The sequence below is a fragment of the Triticum urartu genome, chromosome 4A (genome assembly GCF_056163025.1).
Source record: "Triticum urartu cultivar PI428250 chromosome 4A, HENAU_Tu73, whole genome shotgun sequence".
In the NCBI taxonomy this organism is placed as follows: domain Eukaryota; kingdom Viridiplantae; phylum Streptophyta; class Magnoliopsida; order Poales; family Poaceae; genus Triticum; species Triticum urartu.
In genome coordinates, this window is record NC_141876.1 from 620,342,752 (window position 1) to 620,362,799 (window position 20,048).

The 20,048-nt window shown below is 46.0% G+C and overlaps 2 protein-coding genes across 4 annotated transcripts; both read left to right on the forward strand.

Annotated features, from left to right (window-relative positions):
• Positions 1 to 1,286: 1,286 nt before the first annotated feature.
• LOC125553274 (ABC transporter G family member 48) lies at positions 1,287 to 8,983 on the forward strand. Of its 2 annotated transcripts, XM_048717083.2 has the most exons (19): positions 1,288 to 2,108; positions 3,129 to 3,211; positions 3,316 to 3,400; positions 3,500 to 3,790; positions 3,883 to 3,973; positions 4,087 to 4,987; positions 5,081 to 5,241; positions 5,328 to 5,431; positions 5,540 to 5,705; positions 5,799 to 5,867; positions 5,998 to 6,107; positions 6,234 to 6,566; positions 6,688 to 6,978; positions 7,124 to 7,207; positions 7,298 to 7,431; positions 7,601 to 7,828; positions 7,951 to 8,122; positions 8,211 to 8,465; positions 8,548 to 8,983. In XM_048717083.2, the coding sequence occupies exons 1-19, from the start codon at positions 1,563 to 1,565 to the stop codon at positions 8,815 to 8,817; spliced, it is 4,374 nt and encodes a 1,457-aa protein (XP_048573040.2). In that variant the 5' UTR covers positions 1,288 to 1,562; the 3' UTR covers positions 8,818 to 8,983. The 2 variants fall into 2 exon arrangements, with proteins under 2 accessions (XP_087375500.1, XP_048573040.2); XM_087519374.1 differs by having other exon boundaries at positions 1,287 to 2,108; positions 3,316 to 3,790.
• A 6,656-nt stretch (positions 8,984 to 15,639) lies between these two features.
• Positions 15,640 to 19,314, forward strand: LOC125553275 (rab GTPase-activating protein 22). Of its 2 annotated transcripts, XM_048717085.2 has the most exons (11): positions 15,642 to 16,020; positions 16,136 to 16,231; positions 16,361 to 16,464; positions 16,579 to 16,823; positions 16,927 to 17,049; positions 17,181 to 17,269; positions 17,356 to 17,461; positions 17,564 to 17,661; positions 18,273 to 18,536; positions 18,785 to 18,868; positions 18,948 to 19,314. In XM_048717085.2, the coding sequence occupies exons 1-11, from the start codon at positions 15,910 to 15,912 to the stop codon at positions 18,966 to 18,968; spliced, it is 1,341 nt and encodes a 446-aa protein (XP_048573042.2). In that variant the 5' UTR covers positions 15,642 to 15,909; the 3' UTR covers positions 18,969 to 19,314. The 2 variants fall into 2 exon arrangements, with proteins under 2 accessions (XP_087375501.1, XP_048573042.2); XM_087519375.1 differs by lacking the exon at positions 18,948 to 19,314 and having other exon boundaries at positions 15,640 to 16,020; positions 18,785 to 18,907.
• The last annotated feature ends 734 nt before the right edge of the window (positions 19,315 to 20,048 follow it).

Here is a 20,048-nt window from a genome sequence, read left to right on the forward strand (position 1 = left end):
TCATGGATCATGTGACCGCCGACTAGTCATACACACACTGACACAGATGGCGGCCTTGACCAGTCATGCACACAGATACATTTCAACCATCGTTTGAACTAACCGAATGAAAATTCATGTAAACGCAACAGATTTCACATAAAACCGGGCTAAATTCATACATTTTAGACATTTTTAACTTCAAAATGATACCGGACTAAAGTAAAACTAGTCTACAACCGGCGCCGGCAGATATCCATTTCGACGACACGGATACCCTTGACTAGTCTACGGCCGGCCGTCTTTTCCATGTTCGGCAGCTCACTCATCGGACTGTCGTGAGCCCTAGAGGTATATGCTTCAACACAAAAAGGTGGCTCGCTCGCTTCCCCATGTTTGTCAGTGTAGCTCATCAAAGTGAAACCGCCGGCTAATGCTTTAGCTAGAGGGGAAGGGTGCCCTAAGCTGCATGGATCAGGGTTCGTTGTTGGGGCTGCGGGGGACGACGGTGGACTGCGACCAGGCAAGACACCGGTTGTGTACGCTGGCGTGGCCTCGGTGGTGGCCTTCATGGGACCTGAGCGGCGGCGGCCTCCCATGTCCTACTTCTCCTCAATGATGACGGATGTGTGACCGGAGTAGGTTTCTCGACACACGCATGGGTTTAAAGGACGGAAGGCAGGTAGACTTGATCCGTTTGGATGTTGCGAGGAGGCGTGTTCAGCCGCTGCTAGTGAGAGGCCGCGTCTGCCCTGGGTCGGCAATGCGGAGCGGCCTCTCTACAGCAGCAGGAATACGGGCGGGAAGCAAAGCCTCTCTAGTTTGTCATCGGCTTGCGGGAAAAAGCACGTCCGAACCGCTCGGTGGACCAATACAGGCCCGTACCGGCGAAGCTACACTATGCCTTGGCACGCCCAACCCAAAGCAATTTCATGAGTAATATGCTATGTAGTGAGCAAAAACAAGGCCTATGTACATGTTAAAGCATAGACTCGCCCGTCTTAAATTTTTAATATAGCTCTATCTTTATAGGCCTGTATTGAATGGCACAACACATACGGAGCGCGTAATTGAAAAGACCTCGGACAGGCTGCTTGAGGTCCGCGTTGAAGAGCAATGGATGGATGGGATCAAACGGTCCATCCCATCCATCCATCCATCAACGTCAGTCAGTCAGTCAAATTACGTTTGGTTGGTTCGTTATGCTAGAAACAATATAATAATAATAATAATAAAGATAATGAGGCAGGCAGGCTGCTGAGCATGAATGGAATCGTTTCCCACATGCATGCATGCACCGGCCTTCTTCTTCTTCTTCTTCTTCTGGAGTAGTTCCCTTCCCTGCCTTGCCTTGTATGTTCTATCTATATATGTATGATATTTGCATCTCATCTGCTACCACAAGGCAAAGCAAGGCAAGGAACAAAATCGGGCGTGCACATGGAGTGAGGATCGCCCATTCCCATTCCCATTCCCAACGCCAACGTCTTCCTTCCTTTCCTCCACCACTCTCTCGTCTCTTCAGAGACCAGAGACAGAGCTAGCTAGCGATCAAGCTTGGCTTGGCACAGAGGCAGGCAGCCATGGATCCTCCTGGCCCGGGGATACAGATACAGCTGGGCACGCTCTCCGGCAGCCGCCGCAGCATGGGCTCCTCCTACGGCTCGCGCCGCTCCGGGGGCACAGGCTCCATCTCCCACTCCTTCCGCCAGCCTGCCGGCGCCGACGACCCCTTCGGCCGAGCCGCGTCGCAGCAGGGCCACGATGACGACGAGGAGAACCTCCGATGGGCAGCCCTGGAGAAGCTGCCCACCTACGACCGCATGCGCCGCGCGGTCCTCCTGAATCACGCTGGAGCTGGAGCTGGAGGCGCCGACGGTGATGAGCTACAGGGGCTGGTGGACATCGAGCAGCTGGCCAGCGGCGAGGCCGGGCGGGCCCTCTTGGAGAGGGTGTTCCAGGACGACAGCGAGCGCTTCCTCCGACGCCTCCGTGACCGGGTGGACCGGGTGGGCATCGACCTGCCGGCGATCGAGGTGAGGTACCAGGGCTTGTCGGTGGAGGTGGACGCCTTCGTCGGCACCAGCGCCCTCCCCACGCTCTGGAACTCGGCCACTAACTTCCTACAGGTAAGTTCTATGCATGTCCTTTCTTTTTTCTTTTGTGGACAAATTTCCCATCATCTTATATTCTAGCTACTCCCTCTGTATACTAATATTTACATCACTACTTTAGTTATCTATAAACACTCTTGTATTTCTTTCTTTACGGACGTACTCCAAATTTATTTCCATCATCTCTCTCTCTCTCTCTTTCTTTATCTATAAAACACTCTAGTTTCCTGTATGTGTTTTTTACAGTTTGTTTTCACCTCTGGCTCTGCTCTGCTTTTTTTTGAGAGAGAGGAGGGTGGCTCTGCTCTGCTTTTTTTAGAGAGAGAGAGAAAGGAGGGTGGCTCTGCTCTGGTCAGGGATATTTATTTTACCCAGCTGGTGGGCCGTGGCCGTAGGCCCTCCACGTCATCCAGATTCACTTTCTTCACTTGCTCTTCCTTGCCTCCCTCCCTCCCTATGGCGATGGGCGATGGCCCTCCACCCAAGGCCAATTCCTCCTCCTCCGCGGCGGCGGCGGCGGCGGCCAAAGGAAAGGAAAGGAAGGGAAGGTCCCACCAACCAGGTTGTGACTGTGAATTGGGTCAGTGAGTCCTGCTCAGTCCAGAGAGAGGGAAGATGCACCTCAGGTGTTCGACCAAATGTCTCTTAGACCCCAACCCAAGACCAACACCAATACCAAGACCAAGACCTATCATATCCTTAATTGAGTGTATCAATCAAATTTTCACATCCTCTTCTCTATCTAGTATGCACTCCCTCCGTTCCTAAATATAAGTCTTTCTAGCGATTTCAAATGGACTACATCATACGAATGTATATAAACATAGTTTATTTGCTTCTGTCTGTCTGCCTGTCTGCTTCTGTACTGTCCCTCCATGAAGGAAGTAGTATGTACTGTGCCCACTGCTTCTGTCTGTCTGTCTGTCCCTCCGTGTATGCACCCCACGCATCATGCATCACAAAGGAAGGAACATGATTTATTTGCTTACATGATCCGTCCATGAAATGAAATGCCCACTGCCTGCATGCATGCAGAGTCTTGTGGGACGCCTCGCTTCCTCCAACAAGAAGACCATCAACATACTCCGAAACGTCGACGGCATCCTCAAACCATCCAGGTACGTACGTAGGTGTGGTCATCAATTCTTCTTCCTTTTTCTTTTCATTCAAGCCTACTAGCTAGTAGTAACTAGTTATTTCATCATGGTGTTTTTGTTTTCAGGATGACCCTTCTGCTTGGACCTCCATCTTCAGGAAAGAGCACACTCATGCGAGCTCTCACTGGCAAGCTCGACAAAACCCTCAAGGTTTCTTTCTTTCTTTCTTTCAACTTCAACAACACTCATGCGAGCATTCATTTCTTTTTACTCATGCATGCATTATATTATGGCCACATGAATGAACAGGTATCTGGCAGCATCACCTACTGTGGTCATACCTTCGAGGAGTTCTACCCCGAGAGGACCAGCGCGTATGTTAGTCAGTACGATCTCCACAATGCAGAGATGACTGTAAGAGAGACGCTCGATTTCTCCAGGCGCTGCTTAGGCATTGGTGCCAGATATGACATGCTCGCTGAGCTCGCTGCCAGGGAGCGCGAAGCTGGCATAAAGCCAGACCCTGAGATCGATGCTTACATGAAAGCTACTGCCGTGCAAGGGCAGGAGACTAACATTGTCACCGATCTTACCCTCAAGGTTTTTCTCTATTCTCTCAATTACTTACTTGAAATTCTCTAGGCACATTTTTGAGTCTAACAAGAAGAAAAACCACCTCACTCTCATCTCAGGTGCTTGGGCTTGACATTTGTGCCGATATGCCCATTGGTGATGAGATGATCAGAGGAATTTCTGGCGGGCAAAAGAAGCGTGTAACAACCGGTATGTGTGCAGGAATACATAGATTAAGTTCAACCCCCCATCCATTCAATCATTCATTGTTAAAAGGATTTCCTTTACTTAACTAATATTTTTTTTACTTTTGCCGATGGCAGGGGAGATGTTAACGGGACCTGCAAGGGCATTGTTCATGGATGAAATTTCCACTGGTTTGGACAGCTCTAGCACATTTGAGATTGTGAAATACATAAGACAGCTGGTCCATGTGATGAATGAGACCGTGATGATCTCCCTCCTACAACCACCGCCAGAGACCTACAACCTCTTTGATGACATTATTCTGCTCTCAGAAGGGTACATAGTGTACCATGGGCCACGCGACAACATCTTGGAATTCTTTGAAGCTGCTGGTTTCCGGTGCCCTGAAAGGAAAGGGGTTGCTGACTTTCTTCAAGAGGTGACTTCCAAGAAAGACCAGCAGCAGTACTGGTACCTTGAGCAGCAGCAGTATCGTCATGTGTCTGTCCCAGAGTTTGCCCAACGTTTCAAGTCATTCCACGTAGGGCAGCAGATGCTCAAGGAGCTGCAAATCCCTTTTGACAAGTCCAAAACTCATCCTGCTGCACTCACCACCAACAAGTATGGGCAGTCCAGCTGGGAGTCGATCAAGACGGTGCTGTCCAGAGAGCAGCTGTTGATGAAGCGCAACTCCTTCATCTACATCTTCAAGGTTACCCAGCTGATCATCCTTGGGCTCATGGCCATGACTGTGTTCCTCAGAACAAAGATGCCATATGGGCACATCTCCGACGGCGGCAAATTCTTTGGTGCTCTGACTTTCAGTTTGATCACCGTCTTGTTCAATGGGTTTGCTGAGCTACAACTGACGATTAAAATGCTTCCTACCTTCTACAAGCAAAGGGATTTCCTCTTCTTTCCCCCGTGGACCTTTGCGCTGGTAACAATCATCTTAAGAATTCCTGTTTCGCTTATGGAGTCTGCGGTATGGGTCGTCCTCACCTACTATGTCATGGGCTTCGCACCTGCTCCAGCAAGGTATATATTATACATGCATCAACCTTTTCACTTAAAAAAGTAAGTTTTGAATCTGTAACTTGATCTAGCTATTTGCTCATTGCATGCGCGCAGGTTCTTTCGTCAGCTTTTAGCTTTCTTCGGTACTCACCAGATGGCAATGGCTTTGTTCCGATTTCTTGGTGCTGTTTTGAAATCAATGGTTGTGGCCAACACCTTTGGCATGTTTGTGATCCTTCTTATTTTTATATTTGGAGGATTTGTCATACCTAGAGGTAAGCACCCTTGTTTGGCATGAAAAATCTCATTTTCATGGACGATCAAAGTAGTAAACCTTCCTTGTCTCTTGTTAATTACACAGGTGACATCCGACCATGGTGGATCTGGGCTTACTGGTCATCTCCTATGATGTACAGTCAAAATGCAATATCAGTCAATGAATTCCTTTCCAGTAGGTGGGCCAACGTAAGTTTTTCTTCTTTTTTACCCTGTTCTTCTTTTAGTTTCTTTCTTCTAAGCTGGATGGCAAGGAATCAACTAATCTAATGCTGCGCCTTTTCATATTTGCTACAGAAAAACACTGAAGCATCTATCGATGCATCAACAGTGGGCGAGGCTATTCTTAAATCCAAAGGCTTGTTTACTGGAGATTGGGGATTTTGGGTTTCCATGGGAGCCATCCTAGGGTTCACTATTTTGTTCAATATATTGTACATTCTGGCGCTTACGCACTTGAGCCGTGAGTGCCGCTTCTTCTTCTTCTTCTTCTTCTTCTTTGACGCCTTAATTAGCAAGGTACTTACAGTAGTATACATGCTCTGTTTTTTTCCAGCTCCCAGCGGCTCAAACACAGTTTCAGACCAAGAGAATGAGAATGAGACAAACACTTCAACACCGATGGGTGAGTTCTTTCTTACATATCCATATTACAGTCATTGTACCATCTACTTTACGTATTTGTGATGCCACTTGAAGCCGCTAACAATAATGCTAATTTGTCACTATCTTCACTTGCAATATGTGTTGTGTAGGTACTAATGATGAAGCCACAAATCGAGCAACTCAGACACAAATCACCCTGCCTTTCCAGCCTCTTGCACTATCTTTCAACCATGTAAACTATTACGTGGACATGCCTGCAGTAAGTCTTTCTACTCTACTCACAGATATCGTGTTACTGTTAGGACATATATAGATTCATCATGTATGCATGATAGCATTATCTGCAGATGTGGTCTAACATAAAATTTGTCAACTTGTGTTTCAGGAAATGAGAGAGCAAGGATTCGCCGAAAGTCGTCTCCAGTTGCTCTCTGATATCAGTGGTGCTTTTAGGCCAGGTGTTCTGACAGCATTAGTTGGTGTGAGTGGAGCTGGGAAAACCACTCTAATGGATGTCCTCGCAGGAAGGAAAACCAGTGGGTCGATTGAAGGAAGCATCACCCTCTCTGGTTACCCTAAAAAGCAAGAAACTTTTGCCCGCATCAGTGGCTACTGTGAACAGACCGATATCCATTCACCAAATGTTACTGTATATGAATCCATTCTCTACTCTGCCTGGCTGCGTCTTTCCTCAGATGTTGACGAAAAAACGAGAAAGGTACTATATAGTATATACATACATTCAAGCCACGTATGTTTCAAGCTCTTTATGTTTGAAACTTTGTGTTATTAAAGATTTAATCTAATGAAAATGAAATTAACCTTGTCCCTCACAACAGTTGTTTGTGGAGGAAGTCATGACTCTTGTGGAGCTTGATGTGTTGCGTAATGCTATGGTTGGCCTCCCTGGAGTGGACGGGTTATCGACCGAACAAAGAAAGAGACTGACAATTGCCGTGGAGCTGGTAGCAAATCCTTCAATCATATTCATGGATGAGCCAACTTCTGGACTTGATGCTAGAGCCGCAGCAATTGTAATGCGGGCAGTGAGAAATACAGTCAACACTGGGCGAACTGTGGTTTGCACTATCCATCAACCTAGCATTGATATATTCGAGTCTTTTGATGAGGTACTCTCTCTCTCTCTCTCTCTCTCTCTCTCACTATGCAAGTATGCACCTCTCTCTACATATTATTTTGTTTTTAGAAAAGGACAAATTATTTTGTTACAAGTTTTTGGAAATGCAACAAACTCACGATTGGTTCCTTTTGTAGCTTCTGCTTATGAAAAGAGGAGGACAAGTTATTTATGCTGGTGAACTTGGTCGCCACTCTTATAAACTAGTTGAATATTTTGAGGCGAGTTTCCTTAGCTTACATGTTTCGATCGGTGGGGCAGCAAATAACTTGCTTACTAACCCATGAGATTTTCATTGCATTATATTGCAGGCAATTCCAGGTGTTGAAAAGATCACACAAGGATATAATCCCGCAACATGGATGCTGGAAGTTAGCTCCCCTTTAGCCGAGGCTCGCCTGAACGTAAACTTTGCTGAAATTTATGCTAATTCTGAACTTTATAGGTAAGTAGCCAACCTTTCAGTATTCTTATCTGCTGATTGTTGCTCCCGTTAAAACAACTAGGACATATTCTCTTGAAACTTTAAAACAACTAGGACATATTCTGTTGAAACAGAGTGCAGTTGTTTTCTATATATGCACACTGAGTTCCTATTTCTTAAATATGAGCAGGGAAAACCAACAACTTATTAAGGAATTAAGCGTTCCTCCGCCAGGCTACGAGGATCTCTCATTCCCTACCAAGTATTCTCAGAATTTCTACAACCAATGCATTGCAAACTTCTGGAAGCAATACAAATCATATTGGAAGAATCCGCCCCACAACGCCATGCGCTTTCTCATGACCATGATCAATGGCCTTGTATTTGGCACGGTGTTTTGGCAGAAAGGGACGAAAATGTATGATCCTGTTTTGCTATATATTGTTTGCTACGTACGTAGTTTTGAATGATTAACTATATAGGAGTAGCTTGTATGGACCCCCTTTTTTTTTTCTTTTCTTATGTTCGATTCGTTTGCAGAGGCTCGCAACAAGATCTCTTCAATCTACTTGGAGCCACTTATGCTGCTGTCTTCTTCCTTGGAGCCGCCAACTGCATCACGGTTCAGCCTGTTGTGTCAATCGAGCGAACAGTTTTCTACCGTGAAAAGGCGGCAGGGATGTACTCTCCGTTATCCTATGCATTCGCTCAGGTAATATTTTGTTGTTTAGTTTGATTGAGAATCCATTCATTCATTCATAATATAAGGAGCAAAGTCTGAGGATTGTGCATTGGTGCAGACATGTGTGGAGGTGATGTACAACATCGTGCAGGGGATTGAATACACGGCGATCATCTATGCGATGATTGGATATGAGTGGAAAGCGGCAAAGTTCTTCTATTTCCTCTTCTTCATAGTTTCAAGCTTCAACTACTTCACATTGTTTGGCATGATGCTGGTGTCACTGACTCCCTCTTCCATGCTCGCAAACATACTGATATCCTTTGTACTCCCTCTTTGGAACCTGTTTGCTGGGTTCCTCGTCGTCAGACCGGTAAGGAAAAGCAAAATTAAGCAACGCATTTTGGCGTTATTCGTTGGTTGGGTCAAGACTGATGATTGTTTGGTTGTTGCAGTTGATACCCATCTGGTGGAGGTGGTACTACTGGGCCAACCCTGTGTCGTGGACCATCTACGGCGTGGTGGCGTCGCAGTTTGGCGACAACAAGAGTCCTCTCAAGGTCCCCGGCGGGAGCGACACGTTTGTGAAGCAGTTCTTGGAGGACAACCTGGGCATCAAGCACGATTTCCTTGGGTATGTGGTGCTGGCGCACTTTGCATTCATCATCGCCTTCTTCTTTGTGTTTGGCTACTCCATCAAGGTGTTGAACTTCCAGAAACGTTAGGCCTTCTTCTTTATTTAATTTATATATAATATAGTGTTTGTGTGTATATGAATGAATGCAATGTAATGTATAGTAGAAAGAGTAGAGTTGACAAGGGAAATTGTTGCATAGATAGGCCAGACCTGGTACGTATAAATTAGAGGAATGAGACGAGAGGTGGTGGTGACATGATGCCTATTTTTTGTTTTGTTTTACCATTGACATTGATATATTAAATACGAAAAGTTCATTTTTGGTGCAATGTAGTGTAGTGTAAGCAGTTTGGTCCTCAATTCTACTACTGCAAGGAGCAGAGCAGACCCTAAACAAAAATGTTAAGATGATTTTGTGATTTGGTCATTGGAACTAGACTAGAGTCTAGAGGTGGATTTATCACTTGCCTCCCCCATGTTATGTTATTCTATCAATATCATGCTGTCGGGCCCGGGTGGAGAATCCAGCAAGTCACCCCGAATAATTGAAGATGAAGGTCCTCTGCCTCAATTTCCCTGCTTTCCTCTGTTTCTGTTCTCAAGGCATCTCCAACGCCGACTCTCAAATCTCCCACATCCGTTCGGACCGTCCTATCTGAACAGCGGAAGCCTCCAACGCGGGCCCGTATCGCTCCGCGGTGTGGTCCGGGCGTACTTTCTCCCTCAAACCAGAGACAAATGTGTGGGGCTTTGCGTGACCACCCCCACACCCGCTTCTGACCGTTCTGACTCACCAAAACCCCTCCCACCTCTTGCGCGCACTTCCCGCCCATCGCCAGCTGCCCGCATTCATGCCCCTGTAGAGCGCGCCGCTCCATATTGAAGGCGGCTCAGGACGGAGTGATCTCTCACTGCCTCTGCCATTGAAGCGGCACACCGGCCTAGAGCGCCGTCCACTGCACGCCCGGCTGAACACGCCTCCTCGCCGCATTCAAATGCCTCCATTGAATACAAGTGAAAGCTGAGAAACCTACTCCGGCCACACATCCATGCAGGAGCGGGCCATCATTAAACGCAACGTTGGGCAAGCTCCTCCCTCCCGCCCTATATTTAAACGAGGCCAAACGCCGGGCAAGAATCGCACGACTCCGTCGCTTCCCATCTCCTCCTTCCACCATTTTGTCCACCCTTTCGATGGCATCCAACAAGCAGGAAGAGTGGTTCTTGTTAGAATAAATCCAAGGCATACCATTGATTATCCGAGAACCAAGCAATCACACGAGCACGGCACCGAGATTTGTTAACGAGGTTCACCGATATGGCTACATCCCCGGGGCTTGACTATGGGCACTCCTTCCCATGACACCGCTACAATACCGCACCCGGTCGCCCTGGACACTAGCACAAACCGCCGACTTCCCCTGCGTTCCGGTGCTATTATGTTGGCATAGGTTATATCGTGTGTCTAGCCCCACTATATATGAGAGGCCTAGGATACAAGTGTCCTACTAGGACACGACTCCATATCCTATCTAAACACAATACAACTACAAGTACAACTGTAACCTACCTTGTACACTATATTCGACACAACTCCAATAAACTCCACCTTGGCGAATATACTCCACCACCCTGGATTTGTCCATGCGTCAAACTTCCATGTACATTGGACTTGAGCTTATCCCATGAGAACCGCTGCTACTCCAAAGACTCCATATGACTCCACCTGCAACTTGTAGTCCCTTTTTTTCTTGACCACAGTCAACACTCGAGCAAAATTAAGTTCCTTGTTACTCTAGTTTGTGCTCCCAACTTCCAGAGTATCCGTCCAACGCAATCACACACTGATCACTGACCTGCGTGAAAAATGAACAACTCACGTATTGGGTGTCACACATAAGAGTTACCTGAACTCAACATCACCGCTCCTATCTTGTTTAACCAGTGTTGTATCCTCTGCTCAAGTTCTTTTCGCCTTACCAAGTGTTGCATCTCTTTTCAACCGGAGTGCCGTCCGAATTTGTTCTTCCTTTTTCCCCTTTTCTGACGGAGATTGTCAACTTCGTTTATCTCCATTGTAGTTTTTTCTTGAAACGGTTTAATCTTTTAAGGTTCTTTGGTTTCACTCGTTTGTCAAAGAAACAACTTAGTTTTACCTCTTATCTTCCTCTCCCTTTTCCCTCCGGTGCCATCCTAAATCTCGGGACGAGATCCTTTCATAGTGGTGGAGTGTTGTAACACCCCGGATGTAACTTACTATATTTGTACTCCGACTCTTGCCATTTCCGGCTTTAAGTTATGAGATTCGTGGTTGGGTTCTTGTCTTTGTTTTGCATTTTGTTCTTGTCATGCTTTTCATATCATGTCATCATGTGCATCGCATTTGCATACGTGTTCGTCTCATGCATTCGAGCATTTCCCCGTTGTCCGTTTTGCAATACGACACTCCTACTTGCACCCGGTGCCCCCTTTTGTCTCTTTTCGTGAGCGGGTGTTAAACTTTCTCGGAATGGACCGAGATTTGCCAAGCGGCCTTGGTACACCACCGGTAGACCGCCTGTCAAGTGTCGTGCCATTTGGAGTCCGTTTGATACTCCAACGGTTAACCGGGGAACCGTAAAGGCCTCTTGTGTATTGCAGCCCAACACCCCTCCAAAATGGCCCAATAACCATTCCAAACCCCTTCCATGTCCTCCGCCGTAGGATCACGATCGCGTGGTCGAAAACTACACCTCATTTGAACACTCCCACCTTCTTCTATGTATAAATATGTGATCCCCTCTCCAATTTTCGGGTCCAAACCCTAGCCCCGCTCCCCCTCGCCGCCAGACGCGTCCCGACCGCGCCGGACACGTCCGCGCCGCCGCTCCCCTCCACTCACAGGCCGCCACGTGGCGCCCCGGACCTTCCACCGCCGCCGGCCCGCCTGGCCCGAGGCCGGCCCTCCCGCTCCGCCGACCGGGCCCGTGCCTCGCGACGCCTCTCCGTCCGCCGCCCGCGCCCGCCGTGCGCCGCCGCCTCGCGCCTGCGCCGCCACTCCGCTCCCCGCCGGCGAGCTCCACCTCGTCGCCGTTCGCCTCGCCGCGCCGCCGCCTTCGCCCTGCCGCCCGCGCCGGCTCGGTCCCACCGGCGCGCCACCTTGCCTCCCGCCGCCAGCGTCGCACTGCTCCGCCGCCTCCTGCGCACCCCGCCGGCGCCGCCGCCTCGCCCGTCGCCGGAGCGTCGCCGGATCTGCCGCCCCCGGATCGGGACAAGATCCACCAAGTCCGGCAACCAAACGCCGTCCCGAACCGCGCCATCCCACTGAACCTCTCCGTCCATTTTCCCCGTGGTGAGAATTCTGCTAAGTCCCTAAAGTCTTATATTCTGGTGCTACCTTTGACCTGCCGTAACTTTGTGCTCGCGGCTCCGTTTCATGCGCATGATATACAGAAATGTTCATCATGATGTGCTCTTCATTTTATTCCATTGTGTCATACTTGTTTGAGTCCATCTTGATGCCCAAATCGTTGATGCAAGAGTGCTATAAAATGTTAGTTCTTGTTACTTATCAGTTTATGAGCATTTGCCATTTTTGCTGCAATTGTTGTGTGTTGCCTATGGGCATGAGCTCTACATGTGTTTTGGTCTATGCCATGCCATCTTTACATGGGTGTATGCCATGTATTTTTGTGATCTTTGTGGTGACTAGCACATGCATGCAAAGTAGCTCTCGTGATATTGCTGATTTCAGAGACTTAGAATTTCACTAAGTCATTGCTTTACTGTTATTTTTTATGCCATGTATTCATGTTGCTACAGTGAGATCCATGATTTGTTTGAGTATGTTCAGTAAGGATGATTTTGACATATGGTTATGCTCTATCCATCCATGCCCCTGTTTGCAATTATGGAGTGCCCTAGCATGACTTGATCTTGCTCTACTTTTGCTATAAAATGTTCCTGGCAGATTGTTTACATGTTAATCAATTTTGCCATGGTTATTGTAGTTGATCCATGCATGATATAAACTTGCTCTTGCCTTGGTTAGCTTGTTGAACATGTCTTCTTGATATTGCTATGCTTATCTTGTCATGCAAGGCTTTGTGATGAGTGAATCGAGCTCGCAAAGATGCCTTCGTAATTCTGTTTATGCCATGCCCAGTTTTTTGCAAAGTCTGAATCTGTTAACGAAACTTGCTATGTTTACATGGGTGCCATCATATCTTCTGATCCTTTTTGGCTTATGGTCAGTAAGGGACTTTTGTTCTATGCTTTGAGTAGATTCACGACATGCCTTGTTTTGCTATGATATGTTCATGTAGCATGTTGCTAGCTTGCTCTAAACATTGCTTCCTGATGTTAATTCCTGGCATGTTGTTATTTTCACTAAGTCTGTGATGCTATTATCTTTTGCACTTTTGCCATGCTTGTTTGAACCTGCTCTTGTGTGATTTAGCCGTAGCCCAGTGTTCATCTTTTGTCAAGCATCTTGAGTAGATCACTGCGATGTGCCTTCTTGCTATGTTGGAGTGCAGTAGCTTAGTTTCTTGTTGCATTCCAGATGGCATCGTACTGTTAATCGCAGAATTGTGTCATTCTTGTTTTGCTTGCCATTTGCAAACCGTGCATCCGATTCCGGTGATCTTTATATCGATTTCGACCGAAAATCAACTCATCTTTCCAGCGGCACACTTGGTTTGCCAAGTTGATGCCTTGATCAATCTTTTCCTTCCGGAGCACGCATATGCATTGCATATTGCATCTCGCATATCATGCCATGTTTTGCATCATGTTGCTTGCGCATTGCACCGTGATTGATTGTTGGTCCTTTGCTTGTGTTCTTGCTTTGGGTAGAGCCGGGAGACTAGTACGTGATCGAGGAACCTGTTGAGTACGCTTGCGAGGATCAAGCTTTCGTCAACTCTGAGAACTTTGCAGGCAAGATGACCATACACTCGAAATCACTTTTATTTTTGCTTGCTAGTTGTTCGCTCTATTGCTATGCCGCGATACCTACCACTTGCTATATCATGCCTCTCATATTGCCATGACAAGCCTCTAACCCGCCTGTCCTAGCAAACCGTTGTTTGGCTATGTTACCGCTTGCTCAGCCCCTCTTATAGCGTTGCTAGTTGCAGGTGAAGATGGAGTTTGTTCCATGTTGGAACATGGATATTATTGGGATATCATTATTATATCTTGTTACTTTAATGCATCTATATACTTGGTAAAGGGTGGAAGGCTTGACCTTATGCCTGGTGTTTTGTTTCACTCTTGCCGCCTTAGTTTCCGTCATACCGGTGTTATGTTCCTTGATTTTGCGTTCCTTATGTGGTCAGATTATAATGGGAACACCTTGACAGTTCGTCTTGAATAAAACTCCTCCAGCAAGGCCCAACCTTGGTTTTACCATTTGCCACCTAAGCCTTTTTCCCTTGGGTTCCGCGGACTCAAGGGTCGTCTTTATTTTAAACCCCCAGGCCAGTGCTCCTCTGAGTGTTGGTCCAAACTAGAGCACCTTGCAGCGCCACCTCGGGGAAACTTGAGGGTTGGTTTTAGTTGTACGGATTGCTTATCCGGTGTGCCCTGAGAACGAGATAAGTGCAGCTCCTATCGGGATTTGTCGGCACATTCGGGTGGCTTTGCTAGTCTTGTTTTACCATTGTCGAAATGTCTTGTAACCGGGATTCCGAGTCTGATCGGGTCATCCTGGGAGAAGGAATATCCTTCGTTGACCGTGAGAGCTTGTGATGGGCTAAGTTGGGACACCCCTGCAGGGTTTTGAACTTTCGAAAGCCGTGCCCGCGGTTATGGGTAGATGGGAATTTGTTAATGTCCGGTTGTAAAAAACTTGAAACTTAACTTAATTAAAATGAATCAACCGCGTGTGTAACCGTGATGGTCTCTTTTCGGCGGAGTCTGGGAAAAGAACACGATCTCGTGTTATGCTTGAACGTGAGTAGTTTCAGGATCACTTCTTGATCTTTATAGCTTCTCGACCGTGCTTTGCTTCTCTTCTCGCTCTCATTTGCGTAAGTTAGCCACCATACATGCTAGTGCTTGCTGCAGCTCCACCTCACTACCTTTTTCTACCCATAAGCTTAAATAGCCTTGATCGCAAGGGTGTGAGATTGCTGAGTCCCCGTGACTCATATATTACTTCCCAAACAGATGCAGGTGCCGATGATGCCAGTGTAGGGGACGCGACCGAACTCAAGTGGGAGTTCGACGAGGATTCAGGCCGTTACTATGTTTCCTTTCTGGACGATCAGTAGAGGAGTCCGGTTGGGGCGATTGGAGATCTAGCATTTGGGGTTGTCTTCTTTTATTTTGGTTCCGTAGTCGGACCTTGATTGTATCTGGATGATGTAATGCTATATTTATGTATTGTGTGAAGTGGCGATTGTAAGCCAACTCTGTACCTCTTTCTTATTCAGTAAATGAGATGTGTAAAGATTACCCCTTTTGCGACATGGCTACTATGCAGTTATGCCTCTAAGTCGTGCTCCGGCACGTGGAAGATATAGCCGCATCATGTGTGTTACAAGTTTCTTCTTTTTACCATTATTATTATTATTTATATCAAATATAAGTATATACTATATGGAAGCAAGATCATTTTTTGTGTGTCTCGTCTGTTGTCAAAGTGTAAGTTTGGTTCATTTGTGGTCTAGTAAATATGTGGTGACCCTCATGTAAGAAATTTTTTATGTCACCGGAAGCGGATTTATCATTGGTCTCTGTTAATTCCAAGACGGGAATATATACGAGATTTATTCATTTTTGTGAATAATGATTTGATTGTTTTCAGAGGCAGGCAGGTACATGGTGTTTGGTGTTTGTCACATAGCATCTTAGGGGTAGTCCGTGGTGCTTTACCGCCAACAAGGAATATCATATAGTACGTATTAATTAAAAAAACATTGGAAGAAGGAAGGAAGGAAAGGGTCAACAAGTCAAAGGCAAGGCAAGGGAAGGGAAGGGAAGGGAAGCCAGCGCATCTCCCTCCACCAGCCGCCACCGGCATCTCCACCGGCACCGGCACCGGGCAGGCGGACAGATCCCCCTTTCCCCTCGACCGGAATCGGAATTGGATCAAGGAGAAGAAGCAAGATCCAGAAGTGCTCTGCTCTGCTCTGCTGCCGGCCGGCCAAGATCCAACCTTGTACCAGCGAAGGGAAGGGGAAGGGAAGGGAGGATGCTGCGGCGGCACAAGGGAAGGGAATCGGCGTCGTCGTCGGATTCCACCTTCTACCAGCTGCGCCCCGACTGCGCCCACAACGTCCCCGACACCAAGTTCAAGATCAAGGTCTCTTCTTTCTTTTCCTCTTTGCTTTCTTTCCTTGCTCTGTTTGTTTTGGAGCAATTCGTCCCTCCGACTAGTAGTAGGAGTTACTCAAGAAAGAAAGATGGATGGATGGCAGATTGGCAAGACGCTGAGCGTACGCAAATGGCACGCCGCCTTCACGCACCACGGATCCCTCCACATCGCCTCTGTTCTAAACCGGATTCAGAGCGGGGTATGGCTGTCTGTCTGTCTCCTCAAAGACTCAAACCAATTTTCTTCCTCATCTCCTCCTCCTCCTCCTGGTCGTCGTCTAACACAAGCAAGCATAACTCTCTCTTGTTTGTTTTCTAATAATAACTAGGGTGTGCACCCTGCAATCAGGGGAGAGGTCTGGGAGTTCCTGCTCGGCTGCTTCGATCCCGACAGCACATTCGATGACCGCGACCACATCAGGCAAGCAAGAAGGTATGTATGCTCACTATCTCTATCAATACTTGTCCTCAATGCTTCAACAAGAGGATACCATTAGCATTAACTCAAATGTAATGTCCATGTGTGACCACCAATATATGCATGCAGGATACAGTATGCTAGATGGAAGGAACAATGCAAACACATGGATCCTCACGTCGGCAGCGGCAAAATCATCACCGCCCCCATCATAACCGAGGATGGCGTGCCTATCAAGGACCCTTTGGTTTTACTTGAAGCCGCCACTCCAGACCAGCAAGCTAGTTTGATCAGCACCAAGAATGGAGATGAGGCCGACCACCGCCTCACGGATAAACAGACTATCGAATGGAAGCTTACGCTGCACCAAATCGGTATGATGGGGCCTAATCATCGATTACTTCCAGCATTATTCTACTGACCCCAGTCTTATCCACGACTATGTCATGTCGCGGGGATAATATATATCACTTACAGGTCTTGATGTTCTTCGCACTGACCGCTCCATGGTCTTCTACGAGAAGAAAGAAAATCTCTCCAAGTTATGGGATATTCTAGCTGTCTATGCGTGGATCGACAAAGAAGTTGGGTATTGCCAAGGTGGATATGCTAGCTGCCTACCTCCTATTTGATTTGATTTGATTTGATTTGCACCAGAATATGCTTATTTATTGCCTGATGAAAAGTCGATGCTTTCTTATGCACGTTCGTAATCTTCACATCTCAAACAGGAATGAGTGATTTATGCTCACCGATGATAGTGCTACTCAATGATGAAGCAGACGCGTTTTGGTGCTTTGAGAGACTCATGCGTAGACTGGTCGGTACACACTGCATGCTATCTATCTGTGATTTTGGTCTCTTCTAGTTTCACTTATTATTGTTATCTATCTGTGATTTTTAAAGCGCGGGAATTTCAGATGCACACAGCAATCCGTTGGGGTTGAGAACCAGCTTCAGCACCTTGCCTCTATCATTCAGGTGCTGGACCCAAAGTTACATGACCACCTCGGTATGTATGTATTTAATCAACACTCAAGGAGGGATCAATCAACCTGGATATCCGTTTGATGTTCTTACACTGCAATTGGTGCTTGTTGACTCTTGAACACAGAAACACTTGGCGGAGGCGACTATCTCTTTGCATTCCGCATGTTCATGGTATTGTTTCGCCGTGAACTGTCATTTGGGGACTCCTTGTACCTTTGGGAGGTAAATACTTCTTTTTGACGAGGAGCTAAATCTAAAACATTTGTTGTATTTATTTCATCCGGGTGAGCTTTGATCTATGAACTAAATTCAGCACAGTAGTGTGTGTGTGTGTGTTGTACAGTTGGCCTCAATGCCTCAAAAGTATCCTGGGCTGAACGTCTTTTTGTTCAAATGGAATTCACTATTGTTTAGATGCCATATTCAGATATTTTCTTCCATTCTCTTTAATGATACCATGTCTATGTTCAAAGGTGTTGAAAACCAGGTTTAGTCATCCAACAGAATATGTGTCATTGTTTCCTACTGTTTTTCTTTTGTGTGTGGTCATGGTTGTTCTTGTGTCCAGAAAATAAAATGAATGGTAGTACCAGCCAACCAAAAACGGTCACACACTCAAGCTTAGTTGGGTTGAATCCATGGATTTTTAAGCGCTAGCTAGTTTTATTGGCATCGTTGCAAACTGTTGTGTGTCCACGAGTTATCCAGTTAAAGGCCACCCAACTATGAGCCTGGTTGTCATGTCTTAAGGAATAATAATGCTTTATGTTTCTTCAAGTTTAAACTCTGCTTTGCAAATAAAGATTGACCCTGGTTGTTGAATGGATCTGCAGATGATGTGGGCTCTAGAATATGACCCTGACATGTTCTCCACATATGAAGAGAGCGGGCCTGCAACTGACAGAAGTGCTCAAGGATATAAACCAAGAGTAAAATCAACCCGTCAGTTTGGCAAGTACGAGAGGGCGAATATGAAGAGTGCTACTAACGGTGTTGATGGGCCTGTCCCTATTTCTGTTTTCCTGGTTGCTAGTGTATTGAAAGAGAACAGTCAGAAGCTGTTGCAAGAAGCCCGGGGATTAGATGACATCATTTTGGTAAGCTTTTTCCGTGTTTCTTGTTTTATGATGCAAGACATACATATTTCAGAATTGATAATATGAGCGAAAACAGGCTAAACTTCACATAACAAATCGTTTGGCTCAATTATGGCTAGTCAAGTAATGAGAAAAAAAGAGGATTTTCCGTGTGTAGCAAGGAAAAAATTGAAGCACCATGAACACTGGAAATCGATTATTAACGTTGAAATAAGATTTGTTTTAGACTGAAAGTTGTTTTGTTTTAGATATTGAACAATGTGAATGGGAACTTGGATGCAAAGAAGGCTTGCGCTGGTGCACTGAAACTTCACGCCAAGTACCTTAGAAAGGTAACGAGCTCCTTTCACAGAAACCTTAGAAAACCTTAGAAAGGTGATTGAATTGTTGTTGTTGTTGTTGTGTTAGCAGATGCAGGGAAAGAAAGCCTAACATAGCACAGACACACCGACACTTCCCCTGGACACGGACACGGTCTCACAATTGTACCACCTGGACACGGACTCAAAATTGTATGTAAATTTGGATGCAGAGCTTTGTTGTTTGGAAACGTTGAAGTTTCAGATATGCGCCAGCCAACCAACCAACCAACCAACCGGTAAAATGTGCATAAGCAAGTCAAGTGTATTTTTCTTGGTTTTCCAAGTGTAAGAAAGATTCTTTCTTTATTTTTGCTCAAAAGAAGAAGAGTTCATTTTAATGTGTAATTAATTATGTCATTGTTATCAAAGGAAAAAAGGAAAAGGGATAATTAAAGGAAAACATATGTTTTTATGTCTGTCCGTGTGCCAAAAGAGAAGAGAAGAAAAGAAAAATCTTGTTTTAAACCAATGTTTGTAGTAACCTATGTTGCTGAGGGGCAGATGGCCATTGATGCTACTTGCTTTGATGGTATGTATGGTCGGATGCAAATCACAAAGCACCTGTGTTTTTAGCTTTGTTGATTAATTAGTCCTATAATTTATTACATGTACTCTGTTTATGTATTTTTTTCTCTCTTGTACGATAGTAGAAAAGGTTAGGGTTCCATACCACTATCTATCAAGAGATAAATGTATAAAAAAGGATGCATCATGGTGCAAAAGGAAGGAAAAGTTTCAAGAACATGCGATCCGATCTGCTGCCCAATCTTGATACAGCAATTGTCCGGATCAAGCACATTGTTTTTGAATGTTGAATCTTCCTCCATTGCCGCCCCTTCAACACTGCCGAAGGAGGATCCCTTCGCTTGGACATATATATATTGAGATGAGATACATTTCTACTTTGTTAGAGAAAAAAAAACATGAGATTGCATCCATTCAACAAGCAATTTGGAGGAATTCAAACGTATTTTATCCTCGGACGCTTGGACAAGAATACAAGACTTGCTTGTACCGGACGCTTGGACAAGAATACTCCCTCCATTTTTATTTATTCTGCATATTAAGTTTGACTGAAGTCAAACTTCATAAAGTTTGACTATATTTATAGAAAAAATATGAATATTTACAATAATAAATGTATATGATG